Source organism: Nuphar pumila, chromosome 1, assembly GCF_984573655.1.
Source record: "Nuphar pumila chromosome 1, dmNupPumi1.hap1.1, whole genome shotgun sequence".
In the NCBI taxonomy this organism is placed as follows: Eukaryota; Viridiplantae; Streptophyta; class Magnoliopsida; order Nymphaeales; family Nymphaeaceae; genus Nuphar; species Nuphar pumila.
The window spans coordinates 4,519,077-4,536,460 of NC_143249.1; the positions used below are offsets into that span (position 1 = coordinate 4,519,077).

The window sequence follows — 17,384 nt, forward strand, 5'->3', positions numbered from 1 at the left end:
AACAGAAAAGAAAAGACAAAAAGGCCTCCAACCTGGTCGAAATAAAAAATTCCAACTTTAGTATGCAAACTTTTACAAACAAGATGTCAGCCACCTACTCCATACAAAGGCGTTTACACTTCAAACGCAAGTTTGTTTCAAAGATATATCATACTGAAAGAAGAAGCCTCGGTTTTTGGTGAACATACACTGAAAAACCAAAGGCCATATGGAGAAAAAAGGAGCTTTCAAGCTTATTGAGGCTGTTCAGATAGGAGTAAATGTGCATTTGCCTAGCAATAGGACCAAAACACTCCAAAAAACATAAACATTAGTGTGGATTATAAGTTTATTTCTAACACAGCAGGCTAGCAGTAAGACCTCTATCTTGAGGTTTTCTACCTCCATAATCCACTTAAATATGATGTACCAACATATACGAGAATATATCTCATTCCACGTGGAGTGCCCAAACCAATTAACATCACAATATTAATTCATAAACAGTATTGGCAGACCTATTACAAATACACTGCATCATAAAATAGCTGTATTAGTAGGATGCTATACATAGAAAACCACATAAGGAACATTTACAAACATTTTTAAAGGAAAAAGAGCAGAAATATGAAAAGAATTACACTTGAGGTCTAGGTACAAGATACGCTTTGGCCAGGATAAAAGCAAAATACATCAAGAATAAGAGAAGAGGAGGATCTTACCCCCTACCACTATCAGTTTTGTTCTTGCTATCAAGGATAAGTAGATATCAAACTAACATAAAGAGACATGGTAATATATTTTTGATATCTAAATTTTGAATGATAGCAACAGTAACTAACCACCCAAAGTAGAGTACGAGGCTTTCGGGTTGTGATGTTGTCCGTTACTAACTTGAACCCTTGATGTGCATCGACTATTTCAACAATGGTCATTGCACCAAGTAAGAAAAACACTATCTCACTAACTTCAGCAGATGCATGAGTTAATTCTGTCACGGCAATTTCCGTTGAAGGCGCCTACACAGAAAATTAAGATCAGGATTATCAAGTATCCATACTATGGAAATATTCATTGAAATATTTAGGCATCTAAAGTATAGCATGGATGGACAGATGCTTTATACTAATGTATATGGATATATTGCGAGTAAAACTATTTTAAATATTCATCTTTCAAAATAGGGAATGAGCTGAGCAGTCTACTAAATGTGACACTAAGAACAAAAACTGGGCTCTAGCAAATATGATAAGACGGATGCAAGTTATTCATGCAGCACATGTTACCCCTATGCTCCGTATAACCCATAAGCAGACTGCCATCAGGAGTCCCACACCACTTTTGTTGAATGCTAGAGACTCTTCAAAAATTATGCCAGCATATCCTAGAGCAAATACCAATGCCATAGAAAGGTCCTGTAGCAGAAAGAGGTTGCAGTTAGATATGAATATAGTGTTCCACAAAGTCCTCTAACACATTTTCATACAAACAAGCACAGCTGGAAGCATAATAGAAAAGCAAAATTACAAAAGCATCATGCCAACCCGCCGATTTTGTCTAAACCTTCAGAAGGAAAAGCAAAACTGAAGCTGGACAATCACCTGATTTGCAGCTACCCAAGAATGATTAATTGCAACTGCTCCAGCTGTAGCTAGTGCAAGAATTGAAAGAGCTTTAAGCAAGTCTGTTTTTGGCTGGTAGTTAGCTTCAAAATCAAGAGAGCTCATTTCATCCACAGAGCATAAAGGATCACATGTTCCAGGTCTTGACAGGAGTTCCTGGCAAAATGGGGAAATTTTTCATGTGGATATGGAATCTTCAAAGTTTTCTAAAAAAGGTAATCATAAAACACAGATATTGTCAAGAATATTGACCTGGAAATAAAGGCCAACTCAGAAACTCTGAAAAACAAAATATCCAAATATAGATTGCCTGTGTAGTTATACACTGCCGGTCCCAAGCCCGGATAAAGGAGGAGGGTTGCGGTAGGCCTGTGACAGCCAGCATAAAAACTTTGTCATATCCTATGAAAATGAACCAATATGAGAATTTCGTTGGGGCGTTCCCTACTGAGCGACGCGCTGTACTCTCTAGGCTCGGAGGCAGTGATAAATGTGCAAGGGTTGCTAGGTCGTCGCCCAGAAGCGACGCGTCACACCGGCGCCCGGGTGTGGTGTCAAATAGGCAAGGGTTCCCTCACTTTGTTGGAAGGGTGGGGGTAAAGAAGTTAGTCCAAGACCATAAAATTAGGTTAGCCACTTGGAACATAGGGTCTTTAACTGGTAAGTTGGTAGAGTTAGTAGATGTTATGTGTAGGAGAAAGATTGATATTTTATGTCTTCAAGAGACCAAATGGGTAGGTGAGAAAGCTAAAGTGATAGAACCTTGGGGATATAAGATTTGGTATACAGGAATAAATAGGAATAGGAATGGAGTAGGGATTGCTATGAGTCGTCAGTTTATAGATAATGTAGTTGAGGTCCGTAGGAAGGGTGATAGAATTTTACTTATTAAATTAGTATTAGGTACGGATATTATTAATATTATTAGTGTTTATGCACCTCAAGTAGGTTTAGATGATTCCATTAAGCATCAATTTTGGGAAGATTTAGATGGAGTAGTACAAGAGACATCTTATGGAGAAAAGCTTTTCATCGGCGGTGACCTTAATGGACATGTAGGCATTAGTAGGGATGGATTTGAGAATATCCATGGAGGCTATGGTATAGGAGAAAGAAATGAAAGTGGAGAAAGGATTTTAGATTTTTGTTTGTCCTATGATATTATCTTAGCAAACACTTGGTTTAGGAAGAGGGAGTCTCACCTAGTAACATTTAAAAGTGGGGTTAATACGAGTCAGATAGATTTTTTCCTACTTAGAAAGAGAGATAGGGGTTGTTGCATCGATTGTAAGGTTATACCAGGAGAAAGTGTAGCTACACAACATAGAGTCTTAATTTTAGATCTTAGAATTAGACAATGCCGCAAAAGGGATAGACATAGGATAGATCCTAGAATTAAGTGGTGGGCACTGAAAGGAGCTAAACAAGGAATGTTTGTAGAGCAGGTAGTTAAGGAAGTTGATTGGTGTCTCGAGGAGGATTTAGAATCAATGTGGAATAAGATAGCGGGTGGTATGAGAAAAGTAGCTAAGGAGGTATTGGGTGAGTCTAAAGGCGGTGCACCACTAGGTAAGGATACATCATGGTGGAACGAGGATGTCAAATTAGCTATTAAGGTTAAAAGAGAGTGTTATAGAAATCTAAGTAAGAGTCGTGATAATGAGAATTTGGAGAAGTATATGATAGCAAAGAAGGAAGCTAAAAAAGTTGTTCGAAACGCGAGGGCTAAGGTATATAAGGAGGTTTATGACAAGTTGGATACCAAAGAAGGCGAGAAGGATATTTATAGGCTTGCAAAGATGAGAGATAGGAAATCGAAGGATTTGGGTATGGTTAGATGTATCAAAGATGAAACGCAAAGGGTTTTAGTCAAAGATGAGGAGATTAAGGAGAGATGGAAAGATTATTTTGATAAGCTATTTAATGATAGTCATGCTCAAGATCTTGGAGACTTCTCCATTCCTTTTCATGAGATAAATCGTGACTTCATGCGCAAGATTCAAAAGAAAGAAATTGCAGAGGCTTTGAAGAAAATGAAATCAAGAAGGGCAGTTGGCCCAGATGGTATACCTATCGAGGCTTGGAAATGCTTGGGAGAGAAAGGTTTAGAATGGTTGACAAATCTTTTTAACTTTATTTGGCGAACAAATAAGATGCCTAATGAGTGGAGGAAGAGTACTTTGGTGCCTTTATATAAGAATAAGGGTGATATACAAGATTGCACAAACTATCGTGGTATAAAACTCATGAGTCATACTATGAAACTTTGGGAGAGGGTGATTGAGTCTAGGTTGAGGAAGGTTGTCATGATATCGGAGAATCAATTTGGTTTTATGCCTGGAAGATCAACTATGGAAGCTATACATCTTCTTAGACAACTTATTGAAAGATATAGAGAGAGGAACAAAGATTTGCATATGGTTTTTATTGATTTAGAGAAGGCATACGATAGAGTACCTAGGGACGTTCTCTGGTGGACAATGATGAAGAAAGGTGTTTCTCTCAAGTACATTAGTATAATTAAAGATATGTATGAAGGAGTAGTAACCAATGTCCGCACTTGTGGAGGGGTGACAACCAATTTTCCGATAACGGTTGGGTTACATCAAGGATCTGCTTTAAGCCCTTTCCTATTTGCGATAGTGATGGATGAGCTTACGAGATCAATTCAAGAAAATGTACCGTGGTGTATGTTGTTTGCTGATGATATTGTTTTGATTGATGAGTCTAAAGCTGGGGTTAATGCTAAGTTAGAATTATGGAGACAGACATTGGAAGCTAGAGGTTTTAAGTTGAGTAAGAGTAAGACTGAATATATGGAATGTCGGTTTAGTAAGCAACGAAGTAGTGATGGGAGTGTAGTGAAGCTTGGTGAGCAAGATATACCGGTGAATGATTATTTCAAATATTTGGGATCCATCATTCAAAAGTATGGAGAAATTGATGGAGATGTAAATCATAGGATAAAGGTTGGGTGGATGAAATGGAAAAGTGCTACTGGAGTGCTGTGCGATCGTAGAATGCCATTGCGGTTGAAGGGAAAGTTTTATAGGACGACTATTAGACCCGCTTTACTATATGGTACGGAATGTTGGGCTGCCAAGAGACATCATATTCAAAAAATGAGTGTAGCTGAGATGCGGATGCTTAGATGGATGTGTGGAAATACAATAAAAGATAAGATTCGGAACGAAGAGATACGTAAGAAGGTAGGTGTTGCACCCATTGAAAATAAGATGCGAGAGAATCGTTTACGGTGGTTTGGACATATTCGGCGAAGGCCTAATGATGCTCCAGTTAGAAGGTTGGAGAAATGGGAAAATATATTAGTTAAAAGAGGTCGGGGTAGGCCTAGGAAGACTTGGATGGAGATGATAGGAAAGGATATGAATGCTTTGAACCTCACCGAGGACATGGCGTTGGATAGAAATGATTGGAGGAAAAGGATTCATGTGGAAGACCCAAAATGAATTTCTTTTTTGGTTCATATCGCTGACCCCAATTGTTTTGGGATGAAGGCGTAGTTGTTGTTGTTGTTGTTGTATAGATTCTGGCTCTAGTAGTTCCAGATTGAATCTAGTCTATGTTCACAACATGCCAAGACTTTGATCTTGAACAAAAGCTGTACAAACTAAATTACAGCAGATGTGGTAGTTGATTTCAGAAATAAAAAGGCATGCAACGTAAAGATATCCAGGAATCAGCTTAGATTAGTTTGAGCATAAGAAGACGTGGCAACCAAGCACTTAACAGTTGCAAAGCAGGTTACCACCAAGGATTAGGGCTTCACTTAGAGAATAAAGAGGTTTTGTCATCTTGCTGCTATGTCGGTTTAACCATGTGCTACTACAGATAATTTTTTGGTCCTAACAAAATTTTCAGTTCATGCATAGGCGAGACAACCAAAAAACTTAACAGTTGCAATGCAGGTTCCCACCAAGAATGAAGGCTTAGTTTAGAATAAAGAGATCCAATCATCTAGCTGCTATGCTAACTTTGATTCTGAACATAACTTGTACAAACTAAATTTAATGCAGATGTGTTAGTTGAATTCAGATAATAAAAGGCGTGCAAGGCAAAGAACATAAACAACCTATTGAGGAATCAGCTTGGATAAGTTTTTTTTTTCTGCTTTTTGGATCAGCTTGGACCAGTTCAAGCATAAAAAGGCGCAGCATCCAAGGCACCTAACATTTGCAAAGAAGGTTCCCACCAAGGATGAGGGCTTCCCTCAGAGAATAAAGAGGTTCTATCATTTTTCTGCTATGGTGGTCATAGACTAACCATGTACTATATATATATATATATATATATATATATATATATATTATTTATTTGTCCTAACAAAATTTCAATTCATGCATAGGCGAGATTAACAGTTGCAATGCAGGTTCCCACAAAAAAGTGAGGACTTCCCTTAGAATAAAGAGGTTCAATCATCTTGCTGCCATGTTCATTACAAAATACAAACTATGTCACATGGATACTCCATTTTGACTCCCGTTCTGAATCCCCTTATATACAAGCCATATTGGGAAGTTCAAAAAAATGGTTGTATCGCTGTATCCTCAGCCGTATCCATGTGACATAGATTACAAATATTAATGATTCAGTGGCTAATACATAATCTTTTAATGCCCTAATGAAATTCCGTTCATCTTTTGTGCCAAGTTAAAATCAACAAAATAATCACATAGAATACTATGCAACACGAGCATTTAAAAAAACATGACTCCTAATTTTGAGAAATGTTTTACCAAACGATCAGCATATATTTTCACTTATAAATAGTATATAAATTAACAAGAAACTGTAGAGAAAGGATCCATTCTAATGGAATTGGAAACCACTCCAAAGCGAGACTGAACCCTTAATTTGTGACAGAAAAAGAAAAAGCTGAAAACTGCATTGCCTTAGAAATTACTTTTAGCTTTAGGATTCAAATACAGGATACGTGATTAGAGTGAATCAACTCGTGTCTAAAGATTACCAAAAAGAAAGGCAAAAATCTGAGAAAACACAGACAGAAACTTTTCTTTTTTTCTACTAGAGTATATAATGACAGCTTGTCTGGGAAAAAATGATATGAGATGAACCATAGGATACTCTTCAACTCGCCAACATATTACATATCTCGTAGTTATCAATCATCTATTGGCTGGTGCTCAATTATGGTGAAGTACATAACACGGATGTTTTATGTAACCCTAATGTAAGAATCCTTTCCCATTTAATGTTATGTCATCATAATGAAAAACCACATGCAATAAACGAGACATAATCTACATATTTCCATTCTAAGAATTCTTTTTTACGTATATTCTATCAGGCAAGTAATCATTCAGGCTATAACGAAATCAAGCGCAAGGAATCAGATTTTCCAATCCCATGATTGCACTTCCCTTGCTTCTGTCATGGTTACCAAATTAGCAAAATATTTTGATCAAACAATGAAGAAAGTACCAGTTATAGTCACTAGAACGATCATCCCTGCTTTTTAATCAATAGATAGCACAAAACTACTATACCCACCAAACCCATTTCCTATTGGGTACAATCGATACTACCAAGAATCATCAATGTCTATGCGAATACACCTGATCTTTCAAAAAAAATAACTAGACTGACCTCGTATTCCTCATCGACGTCGATGGAGGGAGGGGGTTGAATGGAACTCTTCGCTTTCTCCTCTGCCCGAACGATGAACCCCTCCTTCCATCTTTGATGGGTGGCGGTGGATAACCGAGACGCCTTCGAAGGCAGTCTCTGCACCACGGCAGACCCATGCGAAAGCCCACTTGGGGATTCATGCGTTGCTAGAAAGAACCGAATGCACGGTGGGTTTCCCAGGAGGAGGGACTCCATGACAGTGAGAGTGAGAGAGAGAGAGTCTTATGGTGGTCTAACAGACTTCCATCCAACCGCGAGCTCAGCCTATTCAGTAGTGGTGATAAAACAATAATTAATAGATAAAAGATATTACACTGCCACACTTTTTTACTTGTATAATATTGACCTCTCATGGGCAGTGAGAAGTAGGAACTTTTGAGCGTATCCTCCTTTCACTTACCAACCAATTGGCACTTTGCCATTTCCTATTGTATGCAAATATTTTTGTGTATGATGATGAAGTGGTATGTGGAGTGTGGACCATTACATCATAAGTAGTATTCAGCCCATGGAGGCATCATATAAAGTTGATGCTGCATTGAGCACATATTTTTTTGGGGGGGTGGGGGGAGCCACCAATGTTGGAATCTGGGCTCGAGTGAACTCTCATCTCATGATCTCATCTACTGTCCATCAAATTCAAGGCACCGTGGTCCATGGGAGACACCAGGATTTGATGTTTGGTGCCACATTTTATTTTATTTTTTTCTTGAGAAAAAATCATTTAACAGATCTTTTGGTCTTATGAGAAAAATGGGCCTCACTTGTCTGAATTTGCTGATATGAGCCACGGGTTTCCTGAGAACTGATAAATAGGGATCTCAGGTTAACCAACATCAAACGTGATTCTTTTGGGTTTTTAAATTACCTTTAGTGTTGGAAAATACTTATTTATCTTTACAAGAGAGATAAATAACCACTCGTCTTTCCTGTAAAGGTAGGTAGGGATGGCAGTGGACTTGGGAGAAACGTGAAATGGAGATGAATATCAAAACCCTTAAACCTCAATGATTTCAACTAATGTAACATGGGCTTCTATAGGGAAGCACCTTACCTTATTTAAGGAAAAATATTGTGGAGACTAGTAAATGAGTCCGATCTGAAACCTAAGCTAGTTCTCACCAAGGTAGAAAGGCGAGAAAGAAGTTTCACTTACCGAAAGTGAGAAAACCAAAATCATTACCAAAGTATAGGGATGGAGGCCGGGGAGGACTTACTCTTTCTTCTGCCCCGCCCCCAATATCTGTTATTAAAATTATTAATATACATTTACTATTTTATAAAATAACATTTAAATCTCTTTAATATATATACATATTCTTTTCTTGACCCTAAGTTATACAACCCTTTTTTTCTTTTCATATTTCTTTCTTTCTTCTGACTAGTGTAACACAGTGACAGAAATAGCAGTGAACCATCTCATTTGAAGCAGGGACGAAGGACATGAAATGGAAAATAGTACGGAGGTGAAAATCAAAAGTTGTGCCAGGATAGAAGCGGGAATGAAGGGCAAAATTTTAGGAGGGGGCGGGGGTGAAGAGCTTGTCCCCAGCACCGGCCCTGGTCCACTGCCATCACTAGAAGTAGGTCTCTCTTTGACATTTTTCAAAGAAAACAAAGGCCCATTTCACAAAATTCAGAAATGTGAAGTGGTCAAATGAGTTTCATGCTATTTTTGTTGAACCAATTATTTATCTTATGTTTCTTTAAATTGTTATGACCCTGGATATTTCCTCGTAAACATGTTTTTTAAATAAACAAAAAGCATAGCACATGAATTCCAAGTTAGCTATTATAATAAAAGTGTAGTACAGAATATTAAAATTGTAAGTTGTACCAGCCAAGCTGGATGATGTAACTAAGAAAATACCCTCAAGAAAAGGCATATTATACAACTTGAATTTAAGAAATGATTGAACTATTAAAAAGAAATTTAGCCTCTTCTTGAATGAAACATACCATGCAACCTGTCTTTTGGTTTTTTGTTACGTGGCGATTATTCTTTTCTTCGTTCGTATATGTTTTGTTTTTTTTTTCCTCCAAGGCCACTGCGGTATCATGATATTCAGAAGTCTGCAACTCTCTCTCTCTCTCTCTCTCTATATATATATACATACGCGCGCAAGATGATTCTTTAGTCTTTTGCTACCAAGCATGAAACCAAATAATGGCATATTATTTAAATTAGAAGGGTAAACATTTGGTACTAATGTTAGTACCATATTATCGACTAAAAAGGTCTGCAGTTGTTATGTACTTAATCAGCTACCAATCTGGAACCTTTGTTATGTACTTAATCAGCAACCGATCTGGAACCTCAAGAGTCCGAATTTGGTTGGTATTACTTTCCAGAAAAAAAGAGCACAAAGTTTACACAGAGAAAACGTGGTTAAAAAATAACTTTTTATTTTATTCTCATAATCAACTTTTTTCTTACAATGTTTCAATAACGAGAAAATAAAATATATCAACTACTCTGCCGGAAAAAAGGGTAAGTTGCACACGTCCTGATTGTGCTAATGCCTGAAACCTACAGTTGTAATTAACAGAAATGGGGGTGAGTCTACAACCCAGTAAAAAATAATTATAAGCAAATAAACAATTACACTTACAACTGTAGTGGGCTCTAAGCCTCTAGTCTTAGTTTAATTCTCGACACACCACATATGTTTGTATATTTTAATTACCCCCAGTATCATTATCAAATACTCTCTCTCACACAACTATCACTAGGTTGACTATACTGGTCATAGTCGTCTATGGGCGTAGCAACCCAGTAGAACACCCCAATTCTACATGTTGGTCAGACAATGAATCATACACTCTCAGTAGTCCCCGGACCACCAGGCACTGCAATGAACTACCACGGGGACCCCACTAGTAGCTAGTCGAGAGGTCAAGATCTCAATCTCGGTATGGTTCATGCTACATCCTAACCATGATGGTTGTCAACCATCCATGGTCCTCCAGAATCTCAAACCAATGTGAGTGAAATCCTAAGTCATAACTAAGTTCACACATTTATCGACATTTTCAAACTCATAATTCACTCGGTCTCTCACGAGTGATGTCATGACTAATCACAACAATTCTTATTCTTAATCTTATGATGACGTTAGGACTCACACCTCTCTTACTTAGCATGCAATGATGTAGTGTCTCTACATCGTTAAATCACCGGCGGCTCACTCTCCGTGGTGGCTGCACTCTGGACACGAAGCAAGTATCCCTTGCCATAGGTCGCCACTTCCGGGATTTAAGGAGTCATGCATGTTGATCTCAAAATCTCTATTCAAACAATATGAATGAACTAAATGAGACTCTAATCTAAACTTAGTCTCATCACAATGCATGATATTAATGATCATATAGACATGCAATCACAAATACAATCACTTTCTATCATGCATGACATATCGAAACTAACATGCATATCACAATAAATATGTATATAAATTAACTCATAATGTCAAGCATGAAATTTAAGCATGTCATGGTCTCAATCAAAACTATCATGCCAATCATATAACATCTATAACACTACCATAACAAGCAACGTGAAAAAGGTTTATTCACATCTAAAATTACTTATAACATCCCTTACCTTAACGGTGAATCATGTGCTTTATCTCAAATCACGCCTCATGAATTCTATCAGTGTGATCTGGTTATAATATAATATATTCACATTAATACGCAACACTTCTTACCAAAAATACCTTTTCCCGAATTTACTCAAAAAACCTCAATTTCTGTATCAATGTTTTACTAAAATAAATGGACTAGCAGATTTATCTCTACAATACGAGTCCAACACACTAAACCTCACTCGATTCCGAGTTCGAAGTGCAAAGTTATGTCCATTTTACTGAAATGAATCTCGAGTATCCAAATGGATATCTTGATAAATTACGGATTTCGGTACCATACGAGACTTTTGTTTGATCTGATCCATATCTATTTTTGATATGGATCCAGAACTGATCCAAACCGATCTAGAACATTCAGTCTGGATTCAAACTAGGTCCAGACCAAACTGGATCCAAACCGAGAACCCAGATCCAGTTAGATCGAACTGGTTCAACCTGACTCGGGTTTATCCAACCCGGTTCAGCTCAGACTCGAGTCTACCTAAACCAGTTCTACTTAAACCAGTTCCACTAAACCGGTTTGGTCTGAACCGGTTCACCCAAACCACTCATATTTTTTTTTCAACCTGTCTCGGTTCGGTCTGGGTGAGACTCGAATTAACCCAATTCGGTCTGGGTCGCACCCAGGCCGAACTGGCCTAATTTTTTTTTTGAATGAAGGCTCGGTCTGGGCACGACCCTGGTCTCTTTTAAAAAGAGCGGAAGGGGTTGAGACCCTTCTGATTCCCAGATGTAGAGGGGTCGGCCCCTGCCGACCCTCTCCTCTGCATCCATCCGCAGTGGCATAGCTAGGATTCATGTGAGGGGGGGCAAACAAGGGTGTAGGAAAAAAATGGTTTGATAGTCGGGGGTTTGGGTGCAGCGCCCCAAAAAAATTTTTTTTGAGATAAAAAAAATGGCTACAATTATTAATAAAAATCTATTTCATATGGACAAATCAAGCTATTTGTTGCAGTCAGGGTTAGGCTAGAACTGAGCTACAAAAATGGATAAAAATCTATTTCATATGGAATCATGGCTGGGCTTTAAATTTTTTTTTTTAACTGTTTCGGGAGGCAGGACTGGGCTACAACCCAGTCCTGCCCCCCCCCCCCCAGCTCCGCCTATGCCTATCCGGGCACGGGCCGACCATCGGCGTCGGTTGGTCACCGGGGCAGTCGACCCCCCCCCCTCCTTTCCTCTGTCATCAATTTTTTTTTTTCAGAAACTCGCCGGCAACCATGGCTGCCGACCCTCTTTGTTTTGATGGAAAAGAAACGAAGAAGAGGAAAAATGAAGAAGGCGAAGGAGGTTTACCTTGCCGCCGCCACCGCCGCCGCCGCCGGAATCCGGTAAGTTCCTCCTTCTCCCACTCTCTGTCGCTCCCTTTCTCTCTCAGTCTCTCCCTCTATCGCTCGTTGAGATGCGGTGGAGGGAGGCTGTGTGAGGGCTTTTATAGCCCTCACGCAGGGTGAGGATAAGCCTCACCCTCCGCGGATTTTTGGGGGTGAGGTTTATCCTCACCCCCTCTCGTAACGCGGTTTCCCCTTTGGGGAAACCATTGTTTCATTAATTTTTTTTTTGATGTTTATCCCCTCCGACGACTTCGCCGGAGGGGGTTTTACATACCGTGGCTCTTTTTTTTCAAGAATAAATCATAGTCACAGCAATATCATTCGAAGGAAAGTCTAAGTGAGGAAAATTTTGTGATAAATTGAGGTTTTATTGCTAAGAAAATCTCAAAGAAATATCAGTATATATATAAAGGTATATGTGAAAATAATAATATTAAAAAATATTTGTGTCACATTAATATCAGGAAAAACATGATATTTTAAAATAGGAGCTATATTGAAAATATCGTGTTTTTCAAGAATATTTCAACCTCTGAAAATATTGTGATACAAAGAACCTGCCAGTATTTGTCCCATCATTTTAAATCAAGTTCTTACGGCATAAAGACCAGATTTTTCATATAAATTTACGGTAGATTACTGGCTGTTGATTTTTAATTTTCATACAAAACTATCTAAATATCAAGAATTTCATTGTCTAATAAATTATTTATACTAAATAGGCTATAAAGATTGCATTCTTAGGTACTTGCTATTGAATGGATCTAAACATTAGAATTACATGCACTGCATACCATATGATAGCTCATGTATTGACTACCTTGGAAATAGGTGATGCACCCTCGATCCCGATGACGTAAAAAAAAAAGTAGGTTACACCTACTCCTACGCAAAAAAGCTTGAAAAACAAAGAATAATAAAAAATATCAATTAAAATTGTAGAAAAAATAAGAAGGTTTCATCCAACTTCTACCTTAAATCCCACCACAAAACAAGTATTTATATCAAATAAAAAAGCCCTAATCTTAAATGGATCTTGAATAGATCCAAAGTCCAATAACAACTCCAAAACATAAAAGATAAATAAACCTAATAAATTAGATCCAAATGAATCATGGATCATCAATAATCTTCCAATTTCTTCTTGCCCTTCTTCTTTTTCGTGAATCATCTTGGACTCGGATTTGCTGTTGCATCATCCTTCTCAGGTTAGAAACAATTCGTCTTTGGCGAATCATATGTAACAGCATTGGCCTCGTGCACTCTCCTCCTCATGTTCTTCTTCAGTTTGTGCACCACCCACTTCATCTTGGCTAACATGCCAACAGGTCCCAATCCTTGTTCTTCTTGAGTTTGGAGCAGATCTGTCCACCAAAGCAGAGTCAAACTGTGTAAACAAGTCGCGGCCAAGGCCACTCTATGATACTCCAAAGCAGGTTATATGTTCCCCACTTTAAATGGTTAACGAATAGGGAACGTCTCCACTTTAAATGGTTAACATCAAACTTTCTGGATGGAGGACTTTTTTGTCTTTTTATCGACCCGTCGTTTCACAACTTTTGAATGGAGGATATTTTTGTTATTTCCTCGAACTGTCATTTCAGGGCAGGAAAAGCAAGTAAGGGTGATTCAGTCTTTGCAACAGCACCAGAGTCCGATGCAAAGTTATGTCAACATACACGGGAATACGAGCCCCATGTGCATGAATACGTGGCGCTCATTCGATCCCCCGAACACAGACGTGGGATTCAGTGAATCATCGGGGGCGAACATACACCACCCCTTGCGGTATCTTAATGCAGGCCTCACTTGAAACAATACCAAGAACCACGTCACAGTGACACTGCCTAGAGTTCGTGTTTAGAGAGACATGACTGGGATACACCAACATGACTCAGACATGTAAAGCCATTATTTTAAATATTTTTTGTAAATTGTAATTAATTTTTTATTAAAGTACATCTTTGTATATCAAAATATAAAAAAGTACTTTTGATTGACTAAGAATTAAAAACTCACGCATCTGTCGCCTATATCTTTGTGACATGAGTTATGCAGTTGGTGTTATTGGTTGCTCATGTTAGCATAGTGAACAAAGTTTAAAACAGCAAAACAACAGCGAAATTCTCATGAGAAATAAAAAATATTCATTTTCTCACATCGTTATTCACATAATATAAAAAAAATTTAAAAATACGTTTACACGAAGAGATGTCACTATAAATATATAAAAAATGAAAAGATATATTGTCATTTTCCCTATTAAATAATTGATAACGATAAATACCATGATAATATCACAATATTTTGGTATAAACAATAGAATCATGCTAGCTTGAACATATCACAATATTTTGAAAGTATAGAATCATGCTTTTTTCATGTATTTTGAAAATGTTGTTGATGTTAGGGCAACCTGGGTTTTACGCGAGGTTGCCAGGAAGGGAAACAAAAACAAAAAATGTGTTGGGAAACAAAAACTAGAAATGAGACTTTCAGAAGTTCATGTGATATGTGTATCTATGTGTGCAGCACGGTTGTCAGTATTGGAATCGACCCTGTATCAAGTTAGACCTACCCGAGTTCACGGGTCGACTTGATGCTGATGCTTTCCTCGAGTGGTGTGCAGCAATAGAGTGACACCTGGCTTACCATCGTGTACCCGAGTATCATGAGAGGGTGGTGTATGTTCGCCCCCGATGATTCACTGAATCCCACGTCTGTGTTCGGGGGATCGAATGAGCGCCACGTATTCATGCACATGGGGCTCGTATTCCCGTGTATGTTGACATAACTTTGCATCTGACTCTGGTGCTGTTGCAAAGACTGAATCGCCCTTACTTGCTTTTCCTGTCTTGAAATGACGGTTCGAGGAAATGACAAAAATATCCTCCATTCAAAAGTTGTGAAACAACGGGTCGATAAAAAGACAAAAAAGTCCTCCATCCAGAAAGTTTGATGTTAACCATTTAAAGTGGAGACGTTCCCTATTCATTAAACCCCTGCGCCATCTGCTGTAACAGTTGCTCCCATTATCAACCAAAATTTTGCCTTCGTCTTCAGTCTAGCTTTCCGCCTTGTTTTTTATCCTGTTGTACAACACACTGTTGCCTTCTCGTGCCTACCTTGCGTTACAAAACATTCCAGTGTCTTCTCTTCATTTTTGTTGTCGTTAGGCATCATGGTAGAACGCAAAGACTCACAAACATTCCTTTCAGTGCCATTAAGGCAGCGTGAGTAGCTTTTCATCTCATCATGCAATCGATGAAGAAGGCATGTCGTCTTATGTGCCATTAAGGCATTGTCTGGTTATTGCAGGTAGATCTTGTTCTTACGAAGGTTGGAAACTTATCGATATTTGTAAGACGCTAAGACCTATTGACAAGAATGCTTGTTTGCAGATGCTAGGAAGAGCCTCTATTCCATCAGGTATCCCACATTCATTCATCGTATGCATTGTATCTCAAACCGCTATATTAGTAACAGACTCCCGTTTTTGTGAGATACATTTTTGTTAGTTAATATCGATTTGTTTGTTATTATGCTCAAGTTCTTCCTTATCGATTTGTAATTTATTGTGCAATATATTTATCGACCTTTTAGATAGTATGGTTTTGTATCGTCGAGTTGTAAGTTATTATGCTGAACTGCCGCATCGATTTTCAATATCTTACAAATCGCTATACATACATATTGTTTGTGTAAGATATTATATTTCATGTAATATGTATTTGTAAGATATTTGTACACAGACTTTGAAAACATGCGGATGCAGAAACACATCGTTACACGAATGACGGGGCAATTTTCGCATGCATATCGCTGCTCTCTCAGCGACTTCTATTGAACTCGCTTTAGAGCCTCGTGAATATTATGAGAGCGTTATCGTCAACACACATGTACGACATGTGTATTTTATTGGCATGGTAAGCGATAAGTCGATGCTCAGTATAAGCAAACATCAAACTGCACTTGATTTGATACTGTCATGCATTAAATCGTTGCTTTGACTTGCTTAACCCTAGTGGTATCCGTTGTTATATGCATCCTGATTAAATTGTAGTAAAACTATGCCGCTTGCTAACCCAAATTGATATATTGCTTACAAAACATTCCACTGTCTTATTTTATTTGTCGTTGTTGTTAGGCATTATCGAAGAAAGCAATGATGCACAAACATTCCAACCAGTGCCATTAAGGCAGCGTGAGTAGCTTTTCATCTCATCATGCGATCGATGAAGAAGGCATGTCGTCTTGTGTGCCATTAAGGCATTGTTTGGTTATTGCAGGTAGATCTTGTTCTTACGAAGGTTGGAAACTTATCGATATTTGTAAGACACTGGGACCTATTGACAAGAATACTTGTTTGCAGATGCTAGGAAGGGCCTCTACCCCATCAGGTATCCTACATTCATTCATCGTATGCATTGTATCTCAAACCGTTGTATTAGTAACAGACTCCCGTTTTGTTAGTTAATATCGATTTGTTTGCTATTTTGCTGCAAAACACAAATTGATATATTGCTTAAAACATTGTTGAGCTTATCATCAGGTTGTAATAAAGACGATGTAGCTGAATCCATCGAAAGATCTAGAGAATTGAATATCTATACTTATGACGCAACTGAAGTATTGAACATCTGCACTAACAATGCACATGAAAAGAAGGGTGCAGGCATTAGATCCACTCTTGACTTGAATGTTCCAGCGGAAGAAATGCAATTCAATGATGAGTTAGACTACCATGACAGTGCACATAATAAAAGTGTAGGCCCCAGGAATGTATACGGAAGTACACTTGACTTGAATGTTCCAGGAGAAGAAATGCAATTCAATAATGAGGTAGATTTTGATGACAGTGCACATAATAAAAGTGTAGGCCCCGGGAATGTACACGGAAGTACACTTGACTTGAATGTTCCAGGAGAAGAAATGCAATTCAATAATGAGGTAGATTTTGATACCGTAGGAACTGGGAATGTACATGGAATTACACGTGACTATGTTTCTGTAGAAGGAATGCAGTTTAATAACGAGGAAGATGCATATAAATTTTACAATGATTATGCCTTAAAAGTTGGCTTCAGTGTGAGAAGGTTTTCTTGGTCAAAAAATGCACAGGGTGTCTT

General features: G+C 38.2%; 1 protein-coding gene across 1 annotated transcript in view; it reads right to left on the reverse strand.

The window, feature by feature from the left end:
- Positions 1-7,539, reverse strand: part of LOC149847743 (sodium/proton antiporter 1-like) — a 67,363-nt gene extending 59,824 nt beyond the window's left edge. The window contains exons 1-4 of the mRNA XM_089998436.1: positions 7,230-7,539; positions 1,581-1,757; positions 1,266-1,394; positions 822-998 (exon numbers count right to left, since the gene is read on the reverse strand). Of these exons, the coding sequence (XP_089854562.1) occupies positions 822-998; positions 1,266-1,394; positions 1,581-1,757; positions 7,230-7,466 (720 nt within the window). The 5' untranslated portion in view covers positions 7,467-7,539. The remainder of the gene's footprint in view (positions 1-821; positions 999-1,265; positions 1,395-1,580; positions 1,758-7,229) is intronic.
- Between the last annotated feature and the right edge of the window lie 9,845 nt (positions 7,540-17,384).